This window comes from Natrix helvetica (assembly GCF_964273705.1).
Source record: "Natrix helvetica genome assembly, chromosome: 2".
NCBI lineage: Eukaryota > Metazoa > Chordata > Lepidosauria > Squamata > Natricidae > Natrix > Natrix helvetica.
In genome coordinates, this window is record NC_138552.1 from 238,571,263 (window position 1) to 238,589,498 (window position 18,236).

The window sequence follows — 18,236 nt, forward strand, 5'->3', positions numbered from 1 at the left end:
ACAGGAGGGGGGGGGCAAATGGCCAAATGGCACAGTATGGTGGCCCAGGCAACGGCGGTAATACCGGGGGGGGCACAACGAAGGACCCCCCTACTCCAACCGCGCCCACGCCAACTCCTGAAGCCATCTTCCGCTGGCGTTAATATCCATGCCAGCTGCCTCAGCCCCTCCCCACTGATCTAATTTATCATGTTCATAAGCAAGGAGAAAGGGGGGGAGCAACCGGGATAACACCACGGTGTGGGGAGCAGCAGCTGTAGAGACCCCAGACCGGGCGTCCCGCCGCCACTGCCGACCATGCCCACGCCGGCTGCAGAGACCCCAGGCCGGGCGTCCCGCCCCAGCTGCTGACCACACCCACGCCGTCATCCGCCGACGCTCTCCATTCTTCTTTCACCGCTAACCGCCCCATTTCACTCACGAGGGTCCGGCTATAAGGCAGGACATCGCAGCTCGAGGGTATCCCCGAGGTCCCAGGAAGTTCTCATAACTGGACCTGGAACCAACAATGGAATAGGGTACCCCTGCAAGCCCCATGAACGACAATCATCTCCCCGAAGCTCTCCTCAAATGCGACAGGACACCATCTTGGGCATGCGTAGTAGAAGGGCTCCTTGACATGACATTGGTATGTTCAGTTCTCAAAAAACTCTGCGCGGCGGAGCTTTATGCCAAATTGTCTAAATGTGAATTTCATCAGGAAAAAATTGACTACCTTGGTTATTGCATCTCCTACAATGGCATCGAGATGGACCCAGCTAAAGTCCAAGCCGTTACCGAATGGGCACCCGCAAACAATTGCAGAGTTTCTTGGGATTTGCGAATTTTTATCGTCAATTTATTCCATCCTTTGCCAGCATTGCGCTACCCATTACAAATGTCCTAAAGTCAAAAGGAGAGGCCAAACCCAAACCGGGGAATCCATTAAAATGGACTATAGAATGTCAGTCCGATTCGAAAAACTAAAGCGACTCTTTGCAGCTGAACCCGTTTTGAAACACCCGGACATGGATGCACCATTTATCGTTCAAGCTGACGCTAGTGATGTGGCAGTGGGAGCAGTGTTACTTCAAGCAAACACTGACGGGCAACTGCAGCCTTGCGCTTACACCTTCCGAAAACTGACAGAGACGGAGAGGCGTTGGGCTATATGGGAAAAGGAAGCTTTTGCAGTCAGGTAGACTTTGGTGACCTGGCGACATTTCCTTGAGGGAGCTAAACACCCTTTTGAGGAGTGGACTGATCACAAAAATTTGGAAGCGTTAAAGACCCCTCGAAAGCTATCTCCTAAACAAATGCGCTGGGCGCAACATTTCAACCGATTCAATTTCACCCTAAAGTACATCCCTGGAGGGAAGAACTTTATGGCGGATGCATTATCCAGACTCCCACAATACAACAGTTCCAAGTTAAGCTGGGTACTTCCAGTCATCCCAGTGAAAAGTCTTGCTGCTCCAATGGTTACCAGAAGCCAAAGCAACTCTAAGTTGGAGGTCACGACAGACCTCATCTGCAAACTCAAGGAAAGCCTTGAGTCCGACTACTGGTTTAAGGAACATTCAAATGAATGCACCATGAAAGATGGACTGGCCTGGATAGGCGCTAAATTGTATGTTCCTGCAAGCATGAAGTCTTTGGTGCTACAACCAGCACATAATTCCCGCATGGCAGGGCATTTTGGGTTTGTGAAAACTCTGCATCTCAGCAAAAGACAATTTTGGTGGCCATCTTTGAAAAAAGACATTGAATCATATGTGGCCAGTTGCCCTGTATGTGCTGCTGCTAAGCAGCCACCAGGGAAGCCCCAAGGCGTGCTTCAAGGTGTAGCCCATCCTGAATCCCTGTGGAAGGAAATATCAATGGATTTCATTGTCGAATTACCGGAGAGTCAAGGAAATACCGTGGTGTGGGTGGTCACTGACTTGTTCTCTAAACAGGTTCATTTTGTGCCTTGTTCCAAGATCCCTTCAGCTAAGTCTTTAGCTAAATTGTTTATTTCACATATATACCGTTTGCATGGGGTGCCGGAGCACATAATATCAGATAGAGGAGTACAGTTCACCTCCCTCTTCTGGAAGGAGTTTTTGAAGTTGATTGGCTCCGCCCAGGGGTTAAGCTCCGCCCACCATCCTCAGACTAATGGAGCTTGTGAAAGGACTAACTCTGTTTTGGAGCAGTACCTCCGGTGTTTTATCAATTATCAGCAAGATAATTGGACTGAACTGTTACCACATGCTGAAGTAGCGTACAACAACTCTGTGCACAGCAGCACCTGTTTCACCCCTTCTAGACTTGTCTTTGGGCAAGACTTTGTGCCAATCCCAGAATTGCCCCGTGAAAAACCACAAGTCTTGTCCCTCTCAGAGTGGAGTGACCAGCTCCAAAAGGTTTGGCCCATAGCCCAAAAGATGTTGGAAGCTGCTCATCGAGCACACAAGAAACAAGCTGACAAAAAGAGGGTGAAAGAAAGGGAGTACAAGATTGGAGATCAAGTTTTTCTGTCTACCAAATTTCTCCAAACTACCCAAAAGTCGAAGAAATTAGGGCCTAAGTATGTTGGTCCGTTTCCTATTGTGAAGATCATTAATCCTGTTTCTGTACAGTTAGAATTGCTAAAGTATCTCAACCGTATTTACCCCGTGTTTCATGTTAACCTTTTGAAACCAATGCACACTTCCTCTGTTCGGGCACCCATACCGCCGCCTCCTGCCCCTCTTCTCATTGAAGGAGAGCAACATTTTGAGATCAAAGAGATTTTGGACTCCAGGAGACGTAGGAATCAGGTTCAATATCTGGTCTCCCGGAAACATTTTCCCCCATCCCAAACTGAATGGGTTGATAAGTCCCATGTTAGAGCTCCTAGACTTTTGCGGAAATTCTACTCTACCTATCCCGATAAGCCCTGACTCATGTTGCCATATATATGTCTAATCTGTCTTGTTCCTGTTTTTCTCTCTACGTTTTTTTTCCAGGGGTGATGTCCTTTCCTGACGGAGGGCCGGATGTCAGCCTCTGCTTTGCTGCTTGCTTTCGGCTGCCATTGAAACGGGGAGGGGGGGAGATAACATGGTATTGGGAGGGGAAGCTTAAGCACAGGAGTGAATGAAAAAGGGAGTGATTTTCTCACCATCTACTGCGCATGCTGCAGATAGTGGAATTGCTGCCAAGGCCAACCGTCCGGCATACCAACCTGATGATGGGTTTTGAAGCTGCAGCCCACATGACACCTGTGGGGTGTGCGGATTGGACAGGGGATGGGGTTCCTAGGGGGAAGGAGTTGGGTCACATATTGATATCTATGATTACGCATGCTTTTGCCTCAGATCTTGCTTTGCTAGCTGCTATCTACTCATAACCAGTAAAAGTACTCTTAATTCTGAAAAATGGAGTTGAGTGGTTTCTTTCTTGGTTACTGATGGAGGCTGCCCTGACACCCAGCTTCTGCCAACCTAGCAGTTCGAAAGCATGTAAAAATGCAAGTAGAAAAATAGGGGCCACCTTGGTGGGAAGGTAACAGCATTCCGTGCGCCTTTAGCATTTAGTCATGCAGACCACATGACCATGGAGACGTCTTCGGACAGCACTGGCTCTTTGGCTTTGAAACGGAGATGAGCACCGCCTCCTAGAGTCAGGAACAACTAGCACATATGTGCGAGGGGAACCTTTACATTTTCCTTAATATTCCATCAGAATGAACCATATAGTATAGGTCAGGGGTGTCAAATTGGCGGCCTGCGGGCCGGATGCATCACACACAGGCCAAGCCCATCCCAGCTCTGCAAATGTGAAAAACATCACAAAATGTCACGATACAGCAACGTGACGCTGCAAGTTTGACACCCGTGGTATAAGCCCTTCCCCATAATGAGGATATTCTGAGTATGCCCCCTATAGAGAATTGTAAAGTTGTTTTTGTAAGCAAAGGCATATTGCTAGTTTCCTCTGCAGTTTTTTAGATGTTAGACTTCCCTCTAATTTCCATCTGCTACTATGTGATAGGAGCCATTCTTCCCACAGAGCTCCTAGTTATCTACCCAAACAGCTCTTAGTTATATTATTAAAGTAGGGGTGGAGCATCTCTGGCCTGTGAGTCTGTAAGTTTTGCATATCCATTAACACCCAAGCTCTTGTGGAAGAGCTTTTTCCCTCCACAAAATCCTGTCTACAGAAACAAAGTGAAGATGTTGTAAGAAAAGATATCCCGATTTTTTTCCCTCCATGTCTATATATCAGCAGTATTCTGTGCACAATTCATTGCGAGAAAAGGAAATACAGACTAGATTGCTGTCCCTTGTGAGGGTGGGGTTCTTTATCAGTGATGCCTCAGAAGGCATTCTGGGAGGTTATTTGGCCTTTCATAACATTAAAAAGAGTACATATTCTCATTCCTGCACTAACGGGTAGGTAATGAGCATGTGTTATTTTGCTTTCTAGCATTCCTGATGAGAAGTTGCACCACTACTCAGGGAAAACTGCATGATCTGCAAATGTCCCTGTCCTAAATCAAGTAGGACTGTAGTGGATATAGATTTCTGCTCACCTTTCTCTTTTATTCATGCATAGAGGATTGATCAAAACAAAACAAAATGAGGATCCCAGAACTGCTTTAAAAAGTGTCATGGGGTACTTTATTTATTCCCCTACCCCTTTTATCTTTCATACAAATTCCTTTGTAACTTTTAGATAACTTTTAGTACAAAAAGCAGGAAAAGAGCTGTGTTTGAAGCAAGAAAATTGACCAGAAAGAAAGTCAGTTATATAATAGTATTTGTGTATGTGAGATTAGCAACATTCTCCTCTATAGTCATTCAATTTGCACATGAGATGCATATATTTCATATGTCAATAACATGGACATGATGTAAATAAATAAGGCAATCATGTTGGGTTCAGCCTCATAATCACAAGAGAGTAACCTTAGGTCAGTTCCTCTTGTACATAAGAGAGTCTATTGAAACACTTTTACTAGATAGGATGTGAGGGTTTTTTAGTCTCATTTTCTATCTCTTTCCTACATTAATGGGGAAAAAGACCATTTGATCAAAATATTCTATTTGGTCTTGTTATGCTGCTTTTTCTGAAGTAGATCTATATTATTGCCATTCATTTAGTATCATAATAGAAAGTGCCTGTGTACAGAGAACGAAAAAGTAATCTCGCTTGCATTTTCACTTCACTCCTATAAAATTTCAGGGTCTATAGCCTTGATTAAATGCAATAGAAAAAGCAAAGGATTGCTGCCCAGATGCTGCTGAATTTTATAGGAACTGAAATCCTGCATACCTGGAGGGTAGCAGGCAGGACAGCTGAAGCATTCCATAAAAGGGTGAAATATTCTTTGTGGCAATGTTTAAAAATGCTTCCATTTGCATTTTAAAAACAACTTTGTTTTGGTCTGTCTTTCAGGTAGCTTCAAAGCTGCTGCAAATGGGAGGATATTAAAGAAGCATTGTGAGTCTGAACAGCGTTGCTTGGACCATTTGATGAATGATGTCCTTAAGCCTTATGTTCCTACCTATTATGGAGATATTGTGAAGGATGGGGAGAGGTATAATCAGATGGAAGATCTCCTAGCTGATTTTGATTCTCCTTGTGTTATGGACTGCAAGATGGGAGTCAGGTTAGTTTTCCTTTCTAGACAAAAATATAGAGTAACCTGATACTTAACAACAAACAATATTTTGAAAAAAAAATGTGAGGCAAATATAGATTTTATTACCTGTATGTAAGGCCAGCAGAGTAATTTAGCCTTGCCCTGTCCTCACCCAGCTGAGGGGTTGTTAAAGCAACAGTGAAAAACTTACTGATTGGTTTGCCCTAGTGCAAATCTGAAGTTTAACTTCACATCAGATGTTCTTGCATGATCACTATAGATCAAGCTGATTTTTATCTCTGTTTGAAATCTGGCAGAGATGATTACCTTGGGAGAAGCAGATGATTTATTGTTTAAGTTTAAGCATGAACAGATCAGTGAAGCCTGCTTGTAGGCAAAAGTTTGTTCTCTCCACTGAATATCAGAAAGAACAATCCAAAAGAAACTTCCCTAATCTAATGTCATTCTGATTTGCTATTAAGTCCCATTACCCTCAACCAGTAAAGTAGATGGTCATGTTGACTGATAAGAGCGGTGATGTCTAACATAACTTGATGAATAGTCTGCAATTCTTATCTAAATAATTTAAAACATGGGAATTTGACAAAAGAGGAATTCTAACTCATTTGGGCTAGTAACGTATCTAGGATCTTTATTTTTATAAATAACTCAAGGCAGCAGACATACCTAATATTCTTTCCTACTCCAATTTTCCATACAACAACAACAATCCTGTGTTGCTGGGCTTAAAGAGAATGACCGTCCCAAGCCATCCAGCTGCCTTTCATGCTTAACCCTTAACCACAGATGTACTATTTCAGCAACGCTACTACAGACATGAGGTCATAATGACCTCTATAGCAAAAAGATCTTTCATGTTTTCATGATTGGATCTAAACATTGATGTATAGAGCAGTAAAGTAAAAAAATTATTGAACTCTATCAAGTCCACATCACACAGGTCACTTTTTGTTTCTCCATCCTTGACCTTCAATCTTTCTTCTCTAATTTTTACATTGGTCCACTGAATGATGGTGCTAATAATTTCTTTAGAAAATAATAATTTCCAAATCTAGAGGCGAGTAGGTGAATTTCCGAGATTTCTAGTTCCTGGCCGTAGTCCAGGTAATTGCACAATAATATTGTGACTAATGGTTCTGGATCTATTGTTTCCAAAAGGTGCATTTACATTTGTTCTTGCCATCATTCAGTGGACCAATGTAAAAATTTGAGAAGAAAGATTGAAGGTCAAGGATGGAGAAACAAAAAGTGACCTGAGTGATGTGGATTTGATAGAGTTAAATTATTGCATGACGTATATTGTATCTGGTCATCGATTTCATTGGGAGCTTCATCATCGCAGATGTCAGAATGAGCGGCGGTGGGCTCCTCATCATCCATTACAAAATTTTCATCACAATTTGATTCCACTTCACTCAGATCACTCTCTGCTTCTCCATATCATTTTAGAACAGTTTCTTCCAAGATTGGATCACCAAATCACACTCTTTTTGGTGGAAAACCTGGCCCCGACATTATTTTTTTTAAAAAAAACATTAACAAACATCTCTGGTCAAAATGACTAAAACTCAAATTCAAATGCCGCTACAGAAAACACCAAAAAACTGACACAAGCAGGATGCTGCATACACTCTTATTGCTGGGAAAACAAACGCTGTTCGCAACTGGAATGATCCGTTTCTAAAAATAGGAGTGTTCCGAACATTTTGGAAAACTGTTGCAGTCACTATGACTGCAAGTCTGTAGTTATGGGTTAAGGTGGAACTAGAATCATGGTTTTCAGGTTTCTTGAGGAAAAAGTCCTTCATAAACTACTTTTTAATAGCATTTGTGGTATTGAATTATGCTCTCCAGCCACTCCATACCCATGATAGATAAGGAAATTCACTGTCCTATGTCATCATAAATTTACTCTTTGTGAAAAAGGTTGTTCGCTGCTTGATATAGATTTTTTTTTTGTTGCACTTAAGGAAAGCAAAAATCAAATTAACTGCATGAACAGATGGAAAAACATTCAAAGCTGTGGGTTGACCAGCACATTTCTCCAAAAAAGTACATTCTCGTCAGAGAGATAATAGAGGATTACTACAGTTTACTTGATCTAGAAACAACTGTAAATTTGCTGTACATCTGTAACTGTGTTTGAGAGAGTGTTTAGCATAGCTCTTCAATTATATATAGAACCTTGGCTGCTCTGTTGAAAATAAAACATACAGAAAATACTCTATTTAATAACATATATTAAAGATCTGTGACTCTGTTTATATATTTCAAGCAAGTTGATGTCTCTCAGATTTGTTGGGACCACAGATCCAAACATTCTCAGAAATTTTGGCCAATGGCAAAAGTAACTTCAGACACAGTAGTTCTAAGAGTCACTAGGTTCTTAACTAGGTTGGTAAAAAACAGTATATGTTGGAGAAAATTCAGAAAAACTAAAGGGTGTGAAATTGTTTGATCTCCATGATTAGCAGAATGCAATCCTGAAATGTATTTTTGGTCTACTAAATACTTCAGTATAAGGGAATCCTTGGTGCCGATATTCGGAAAGTGCTGAGAAGGATCAGTTCAGTATTTTATTTTTTATTTTATCTAAAACCATAAAGTTGCACAATTAAGCTAATTTTCAGTAGACAAACTAAATTTGTTTCCTCACACATATATGGGCATCATTTCCATAAAGGTGTCATGTAATCATTAATTCAGTGAATAGAGATATATTGATGTTTATTAAGCATTACCTTGAAGACCAGATTTAGAACATGGCTGCACAGAAGCTGCTATGAAACATGCTCTGCTTGTGGCCTTACAAGCGATAAAGAAGACAGTGGATTGTGGGATCACTTAATATCATCTGGTAGAGTTCTAGTTATCATGGTAAGATTTAAGAAAGGAAAAAGCAACCTGTCTGACCCTTTAGATAGACCCTTTAGTGTATAAGCTCAGTAGCTCAGTCAGCATGGTCGGCCAATGGCAAGGGATTATGGGAGCAGTAAAACCCCTGTATGCTGTATGGCCATGATTTAAGATGTTATCATTCTGAGATCAATAAATATATCAATGAAAATTTTGCACATATTTTTATGCTCTTCTCAGTTTGATGTTCCCAGGTAAATATAGACCCTTTCATGTGTGAGATACAAAACAACTGCTCAAAAATTAGGAGCTCTCATGTCTAGGAGTGTTTTGCAAATGTGGAGTTGAATTAAAATAAACTTAAATCTGTGGTTTAAAGGATCTGTAAATCAGAATATTTAAGGTTACAGGACACTGAAAAAGTGCAAGGTAGTTGCATATCTTTTGTTGAATAAATACTCCACAGTGATATTTCAAGAAGTATAGCTGTTGATATTGGAGGACAGAGCTCTCTAGTGGCAAATAAGGAAAATTAAGCAAAAAACTCCAAAATTTTGCTCTATCTATTGTATTCCATACCTTGGTTCATTGTGCTACAAATAGTATTCTTTCGTGTCTACTTGCCAGTAAATGATGGAAGCACTTTAGATATGGAAAACATTCCAAAATACACAATTTAATACCTTAAGGAAACCATTCACTTCTGTCATGGAGCTTTCAGAACAACTAGTGACTCAGACCATTTCTGGCTACTTACCGTATGTATCATTGAAAAAGAAAACAATTGTTTTTACACATAAACACTCTTTATACCATGTACTTCGGAAACTAAAGCGTCTTCAACTTTTCAGAGTAGGCTATACAGGAAGGACCATGCCTTTGGAAGATAATTCTGTCTGCATTAGAGTGCTTCCAATATTTAAATCTGATTGACTCCAATATGTTCACTTGAATTGCTCAAAAAAATTGCCATTGTTGTACTGATACAGATGATGTTAACTTTCATAATATTGCAATAAATGAAGATGTTGTGGAGTATGGATGAGTAATTTGTATTCCACCATGAGGCCCAACAATAAAAGTTATGTTTCAATGACTGTATCTTGCCTGATATTATTCACATCAGTGATACAGTAGTAATAAATCAGTTTCCAAATATGATAATGTGAACATATATTGGCTTTGCAGGACCTATGTGGAAGAGGAGTTATCAAAGGCCAGAAAGAAGCCAAGTTTGCGGAAAGACATGTATCAGAAGATGATCGAAGTAGATCCTGAGGCTCCGACTGAGGAAGAGAACTCTCAACATGCAGTGACCAAGCCTCGGTACATGCACTGGAGAGAAACTATAAGTTCTACAGCAACGTTAGGATTCCGGATTGAAGGAATAAAGGTAGCCTTTCATATTTGTCTGTTGCAACAGTGCATGGGAAATGAATCTGTGATTAACTTGTCATGTAATGTAAAATGTCAAATATTTTTTGTCTAGGTTTAACCATTCCATATATAATATATCTTTGCAGAGTATGTGTTATTGAGGCAGGTTTCTTTGGGAACAGATGTGATTTCCCATTATTAACTTGGTATGGCAGTTCATGGAATTCTTTGTGGCATTAACTCTTTCCCTTCTCCTTTTTGTATTGCATCATTGGACACACGGAGCTGCAGACGTAAAACTTCTTGCCTTGCCTTGCCCTCTTATATTATTATGTGTAGTCATAAAGGTTCATACAGTAGCAGCTTTTAACCTACTTATTCAGCCAAGAGACTAGTCTTATGAATGGAGAATATAGCAAAATGTGAATTCTTTCTAAGAAACTCTGACTAGTTCAATCCAGCATGATTCTTCAGAGGCTTAGGTTTGCTATAGCCTCATCCTTGTCATGAAGCCATTTTGCCTGGTTACAAAAAAGGAATGGACTGATTCATGAAAGTCATGGGGATCAATGGGAAAATAGTATGGAACAGATGAGCCAGAGTCCAAGTCAGCAGGGTGCTGCTTATGTTCATATCAGCTTGCCTCCAGAAGTTGTGAATGCCCCAACACTGGAAGTCTTTAAGAAGATGTTGGATAGACATTTGTCTGAAACGGTATAGGGTTTCCTGCCTAGGCAGGGGGTTGGACTAGAAGACCTCCAAGGTCCCTTCCAACTCTACTATTGTATTGTATTGTATTGTATTGTATTGTATATAAGTGGAATGCCTCTCTTATTCTTCCTTGTCTATCTGAGCAACAGTAAAAGCTCAGATGTAAATGGTTTACTGGATGTTGCAAACTTTACATTCCCCTAGTTGTTTGGATATGTGGAGAAGTACAAAACGGGTATTGGAGGGGACATTAACACATCCAAACTTTTGGCTGTGTCAATAATGGTTTCAGATACCAGTTCTTAGTAAAGCTAAGCTGCTAGGAAGGAAATATTAAATTCTTATAGAAACTACAATAAAAAGTTGCTTTTTATTCTACCTATTGTTTTTAATACTTTTTTTTTAAAAAAATACACTTATCTCAAAAATTATTGGAGCCTAAAGCATACAAGTGTCCCATTTTCAGGAAGGTGAAAGCAGGAGTAAAAATAAGATGCTGTACTTGTTTTGAATAGAGGAATTATGGTGCCAAATGAGAGATGCTTCGATATTCCATTCCAGTTCTAAACTACACCAGTGGGCTATATCTGCTTACTTATATTAGCTCCAACTTCAGGCATCTCTGTGCTCATTAAACTAAAGCTTAAGAGGAGGGTTATATAATAAATTCCATGGATTTAAATGAATATTGGGTAGTAAATTTAGGAATAACATTACTGAGTTTATTGAAATAATGGCCTTCAACTTCCAATTGTTGCACTGAATGCAATCTCCTTACAATAGCTTACTACATGAAAACCTTAATATAACAATTTGTAAGACGGAAATTGGGGTAAACATAGATTCTTTCCAGCCTTGTAATTTCTATGATGCCAAAATGCATTGTGTCGAAGCGCTACATATCTAGCATTGTTCAACATGATACCTGTTCATGAAATGAATTTTTCTCACCTCCTTTGCAATCATATCCAAAATAATTCGCATCAAACCCTCGAAAAATGTTTCAGATGGAAGAAAAATGCCTCCGACAGCAGCAGCTGGACACAACTGGTTTCATTGAAAGCTTTAAATCAGTGGTTCTCAACCTGTGGGTCGGGACCTCTTTGGGGGTCGAACGACCCTTTCACAGGGGTTGCCTAAGACCATTGGAAAACACATATTTTTGAAAAAATACAGAAAACATAAAATAATTTTATGGTTGGGGGTTAACACAACATGAGGAACTGTATTAAAGGGTCGCGGCATTAGGAAGGTTGAGACCCACTGCTTTAAACATAGAAATGACTTCTCCAGTGTCTCCAGAACAAACAAACAAAAAAGCAGTGTGTGTGGTTCCCCACCCCCAACTGTTTATTAAGCTCTGATTACCGTCTCAAATTTTTGCTCTAAATTTTGTCATAGGACAGTGGTCGGCAAGCCGCGGCTCGCGAGCCACATGTGGCTCTTTACACATTTTAATGCGGCTCTTCTGTGTGCCGGGCGCCCGCTCCCCTTCCTCCTCTCAGGCACTTTAAAACAAGAGCCCCTTTCCCTTTTTTCTTTTCGACCCACAATGATTAGGGAGGATCCTGAAGTCGGGCGGGGACGAGAAGCGAGGAGGCAGAAAAAGAAACGGAGGCTAAGGAGCTTCCCCCCGCCCCCTCCCAGCAAAAATCTAACCGGGGAGCCGGGCGGGCAGTAGCAAATTAGCCGATCATGCGGCGTGATCGGCTAATTTGCTACTGCCCATCCGGCTCCCTGGTTAGATTTTTGCTGGGAGGGGGCGGGGGGGAAGCTCCTTAGCCTCCGTTTCTTTTTCTCCCTCCTCGCTTCTTGGGGCTCCACCAATGGGGGAGCAAGGCCCGCCCAGCGCCAGGCTTTGGGCTAACACAGAGGTCTGAAAAGTTGGCTGTTTTAAGACTGGTGGACTTCAATTCTCAGAATTCTGGGAGTTGAAGTCCACCAGTCTTAAGAGCCAGTTTTGCAGATCCCTGGGCTAATATGATTGATGCCCTTGGTGGACTTCAATTCTCAGAATTCTGGGAGTTGAAGTCCACAAGTCTTCAAGCTGTCAGGTTTGAAGACCCCTTGGGGTTTTTTTCCTAAAGGGTTAGGGATGCAAGGATCTTGTAACTTGACAGCTTTAAGACTTGCGTGCTTCAAATGCCAGAGTTTATTGAAACTAAAAACAGTGTACCATCCTATGTATTTTCGGTTTTAAAAATGTGGCTCTCAAAATAAATTTCAATCGTGGTTTTGGCGAGATTTGGCTCAGTTGAAAAAAAAGGTTGCCCACCACTGTCATAGGATATACTGCATTCTGTTTAGTGAACAGCAAGTGGTGTTAATAGCAAAAGATTCTTCTGAGTAATAGCCATGTTTTTGTCATTGTTTTTTTTAAAGAAAGAAGATGGCACCGTGAACAGGGACTTCAAGAAGACTCGGACAAAAGAACAAGTCATGGAAGCCTTCAGAGAATTTACTAAAGGAAACCATAACATTCTGGTGAGTCATTCCAGCAATTTCCTTTGACGTTCTTTACTTTGGATTAATTTAACATCCAAAACCACATGCCAAAATGAAAAGGGGAGATATGTAATGAAACGGGCAATACTTTCACTCAAGCATCAACAGGCCACAACTGTCCCCAAATCCATTTTTATACTCCTTTGAATTCTCCTTCCACCACAATATCATGCTGCCAAAATTCATCAGCAGTAAAATGTTGGGATTTTTTTACTATTGAGCTCCTAAAATAAGTGATACACCTCTGGGCTTAACACCACCTTGAGCAAAAACACTACAAACACCACAGCCAAGTAAGTCCAAAATATTGTTTTTTGCATTAGTTGATGATGTCATAGCAATATGCTTTTGCGGGGCTTCAAAATTAAAAATAAGTGTTGCCACTGAGCAAAATAAAATTGCCTAACTCTTGCTTTAACTAAACTAAACCCTAAATAGATTGTTTCAAATTATGACGTCTTGCTCAAAAGCTTTTCAACCTCTTCATATTATAAACAAAAAATTAAATTTTAAATGGTCCTTAGAAGAAATTAATTTTGAAAGGAAACATATAAAAATTGTAATATATAATCAAAATTGTGTTATCTCTTTAGTTTGTTGAACATATTAATATTAAACCCAGTCAGGTTTAGTGGAATAATTCTCCTTTTCTTTTATTAAATTGCTATCCTGATGAGAAGAAATAAACTCTTTATTTTTTGGAACCAATGTACCATTCTAATCCAAAGAGTCAGTACAGTTTACAAATCCCTTCCCAGTAAAAGGATTAAAAAATAATATATTAAAATAGCAAACAAATTAAGACAAACAATAAATTACCATTGCAATAAACTTTGCACAAAGTAATAAACAAATTTCACACACATACAACTGGAGGGCGCTTCCTTTTGCACAAGAATCAAAGGACTTTGAAATATCCAGACCTTTTCAGAATGTTAACAGGAAAGGGACTAGTCTAATCTTGCGGAGGTGGTTGGCTGGCTGGCTGGCTGGCTGGGCAGACAGTTTTCACAACGAAGATTCATCCTCAGAATCGCTGTGAATGATGTTCTCTTAAAAAAGGACTTAACACATGGATGGAAATGGGAGCAGGATATCCAGGTCTCAAACCATAATAGGTCGTTGTAGGAAAGTAACTAGCAACCATCACAGTTCCTGAAATAGTGGTGTTACATAAGAATACCTTGTAATAACTATGATTACTCAAGCCACTGCATTCTGCAGCAGCCAATCCAGGGCATATTACAATATTCCAAAAAGAGTTCATTAATGAATGAGACTCTTTTCGGGCAAAGTTGTACCTGATGTAATTTATGCAAAGACCCCGACTAGCCACAATGTCATCTACTCCTTGATAAAGAGCTGGGAGTGCAGGAAGAGCCCTAGATTTTGAATCAGTTCTGTCTAGGATATCTGTCCAGAATCTGTCCAGAACTAACTATCCATCTTGCTGGGATTAAGCCTAAACCTCTTATCTTCCATAGCTTGATAGCTTCCAGCCATCAAGAGAGAACATTAGCCATGCCTCTTGTTTGGCCCAGAATCAAGATATACAACTGAGTTCTATGTGCATACTGAAGATACTTCACCATGACTGCCAGATGATTTCTCCCAATAGCTTCATATATGGAGATGTTAAGAAGTGAGAAAACCAAGCCTTGCAAGACACCATAATAAGAGCCTTCCTCCATTACTCAAAAAGGAAGAGAACAACTTGGAAAACAGCTCCCCGAAACCTAACCCATATAGGCAATCAAGGAGGACACCATGAGGTCCAGCAAGACCAAGATAGGAACACTGTCATTGTCCAATTTCACTACAGGTCCTCTGCAAGTATGATCAAAGTGGCTTCAGTGCTATATTCAAGCCCAGGTTCTGCCTGAAATGAGTCTAGAAAATCTATTTCTAAAACATACATCTATTTCCTCTAGGCATTTTTACTGTGGTAGTTACTTAACATTGCTGAATTCAGCAGTAATGTTATGAGGATGGTCCACCACTACTTTGAAACAAGTGACAGCATCTCCTTTCTCAAGGATGCAGTAACCATCACTCTGGCCCTAACCCCGCTTCCTGCTTTTACCAGTCAGGAAAGGCAAGATCTGGTGACAGACTATAAGTGGCAGAGCTGACCTCACAGAATCTGATGACCACGACAAAGTACAAATGCTATCTACTCTCATCCCAAGACAAAAAACAGATCTAATTTGTGGCCTCCCAAGTTTGCTGAGGCCAGGATGGTTTGGTACAAGGCCATGGTGGCGATGAATTCCTGGGCCACCTTTGAAAGTTCAACCAAGAAGGAAAACCTAAAGTCACCCAGCACCATAAACCTGAGTAACTGAGAAATGAGGTTGAGCAGTGCTAGGAGGGATACTGGCTAATGTGAAGTCATGTTTATGCAAATAAATTTGTTTGCAATCCTGTCTTGTAGGAAGGTGTGAACAAAATTAAAGTTGAATAACTCCATGATCCAAATATCTTATGTTAAAGGTGGACAGTTTGTGCTTCAGAGCCAATTATGGCACTCAAAAGACTATGAGGAAACGAGGAGGTATTCCCTCCTCTACTCTCCCCTTTTATTCATTTTTTATAAGTCATTTGGTATCTGGGCTGAGATATGGAACATATCTGATTCAGGAATAATGCCTTGGTGTGGGTGTGTGCGTGCTTGCATGCGTGCGAGCGCATGCAGACACAGTATGTATGACTTTTTTTTTTCCTTGCAATTTCAGAACAGTTATCTTAACCGGTTAAAGGGGATACGTGATACTTTGCAAACATCACCATTCTTCATGACCCATGAGGTAAAATTATCATTTCCCCTTTTGTCTTTTAAAAAACTAGAGCTAGGTCAAATCATATCACCTAAACACACAAATGAAAATCATTGGGCATCTGGTTCTGAAAATTCAAAAGAATGCACATACATTACAACTGTGTGCATTGAGAATACCGGGAGACAATTTTTACTGCCTCACATGTTGAAATATTGCTACTTTAAAAAATTCAGAACCTAAAATTTCAGTTTTTAATTTGTTAATACCAATGTATCCTGTTGAGATATATATATATATTTAAGTTGCAATCTTATCTTCAGAAGGATTTGGAACATTTGTTCTTAATTCCTGCTCTGAGATTCTCAGTTCTTTTGCATTTGCTTTTGCAGGTAATTGGGAGTTCCCTTCTCTTCATCCATGACAAGAGGGAGCAGGCCAAAGTATGGATGATTGATTTTGGGAAAACCACTCCACTTCCAGAGGGACAAGTTCTGCAGCACAATGTGCCCTGGATAGAGGGGAACAGAGAGGATGGCTACCTCTGGGGGCTGGATAATCTAATTGAGATCCTAACAGAGTTGTCTCAATGTGAAGATCTGCATTAAAGCTAAGGGTCCACAAAATCCACAACCTAGTTCCTACAACTGACTTTCTGATCTGCACTACAAGACACTTTTCTTCCACCTTCTCTTCCAGTTCTAAAATTTTGAAGTTCCTTTTCTTTTATTTAAGGTGTAAATAAAATGTGATGTGCCCAAAGAAACACTGAACAAGGAGTTAAAAATTAGACAAAGCAGATAGCAATGTTGGCCTTAGGAGTTAGGTGTCCTTTATCCTAAAACAGAAAATACTTTTGTATATTAAAAATTTGATAAAGTTCTGATATGCTTGAGCACCTGAAAGATAATCCCCTAGACTTGTTTAAATTGTATCTCTAGAGCAGTGTTTCTCAAACTTGGCGACTTTAAGTCCTGTGGACTTCAACTCCCAGAATCCCCCAGCCAGCATAGCTGGCTGGGGAATTCTGGGAGTTGAAGTCCACAGGACTTAAAGTCGCCAAGTTTGAGAAACACTGCTCTAGAGTGAAGGATGCATTTGTAGTTATCTGCTGCCCTCTCATGTCCAAAGCTAGCATTATTTGGGGCAACTGATGTTGAAAGCATGCTTATATTGGGCATTTTCTTATAGGAGTCCTTTCTTCGTGGGAATGTCCCACAAAAGGAATGGTAGCAGCTTATATTTACTAACTTTCCTAAATATAAGAATTAGAATATAATAGTTTATAGGAATAATTAACATCAGATAAACTTTTCTACATAAGGAAGTAATTTCTTGGCTTACTGTGCAATATATACATAGTTGTAGCAACTGCAAAAGTTTGCCTTTGCGGATTACATTACACGGTGCATCCGTTTAGCTACTGAAATTAGTTTGGACTACTGAGAGCAAGGATCTGATCCCTTCTCCACCCTTCCTTTAGCATGGGATGACCTGGTCACATGGCAGGAAAGGGGCTGCTGCAAGAATGACAAAGGCACTGACTGCCATCCTCTGGGTGTCTTTTTGGTAGCACTGCAGTCCCTTTTGAAAAAGATAATGCATTCTCAGGTGAGCTTCTGCAAATCATTCCAAATCTCCCATTGTAAGAAGAGAGATTAACTTGACCTAACATATCAGCAAACAGAGTATTATAACGGTAAGGTTTCGTAATGTTTGTATGCCTGGCAAGGAACACGAGAAAGGAGATGGTTAAGTAATTTGGTAGGTAAATATAGGCAGTCTCTCTGAATAAGGATTTGCCACTTTCAGTCTTGCAAATATATCTGACTCTCTGTTTAGGATATAGAAGTTATTATATACGTTCCTGGAACATTTGAATTAGACTGCTGAAATCAAATAGTCAGAAACTGGGAGAGAAAGATTATTGGTGCATTTGATTTTCTTGGAGAACTCATAATACTGCAGAAACCTTGGACGTTGAGACTATAAGTTCATGTTACATTTTTTCCTGAGCCATTTCCTGGCTATTTTTTTAACCTTTCCATATTTATAATGTATTCCATATTCCGCTATAGCAGTGTTTCTCAACCTTGGTGACTTTAGGTCCTGTGGACTTCAACTCCCAGAACCCCCCAGTGAAGTCCACAGGAGTTAAAAGTCGCCAAGGTTGAGAAACACTGCTCTATATTCTCTTGTTACTATTTTTTCAAACAGTAATGCTGTAATCCTGTTTCTTGCATCCAGAGGTGCTGTTCTTGAAACAATTGCAATTGTTTTACAGGGTGGCTATTCATTGGCATACAGTCCCTTGGAAAGCTTTTCAGAAAGATTCTAGCCCATTGAGTTTTGCTCCATTCATATATCAATAATACAATACAATACAATACAATAAT

At 40.3% G+C, this 18,236-nt stretch overlaps 1 protein-coding gene across 1 annotated transcript in view; it reads left to right on the forward strand.

Annotated features, from left to right (window-relative positions):
• ITPKB (inositol-trisphosphate 3-kinase B) overlaps positions 1-16,777 on the forward strand; it is an 82,979-nt gene extending 66,202 nt beyond the window's left edge. The window contains exons 4-8 of the mRNA XM_081943977.1: positions 5,407-5,620; positions 9,659-9,863; positions 12,941-13,042; positions 15,799-15,870; positions 16,233-16,777. Of these exons, the coding sequence (XP_081800103.1) occupies positions 5,407-5,620; positions 9,659-9,863; positions 12,941-13,042; positions 15,799-15,870; positions 16,233-16,448 (809 nt within the window). The 3' untranslated portion in view covers positions 16,449-16,777. The remainder of the gene's footprint in view (positions 1-5,406; positions 5,621-9,658; positions 9,864-12,940; positions 13,043-15,798; positions 15,871-16,232) is intronic.
• Positions 16,778-18,236: the final 1,459 nt, after the last annotated feature.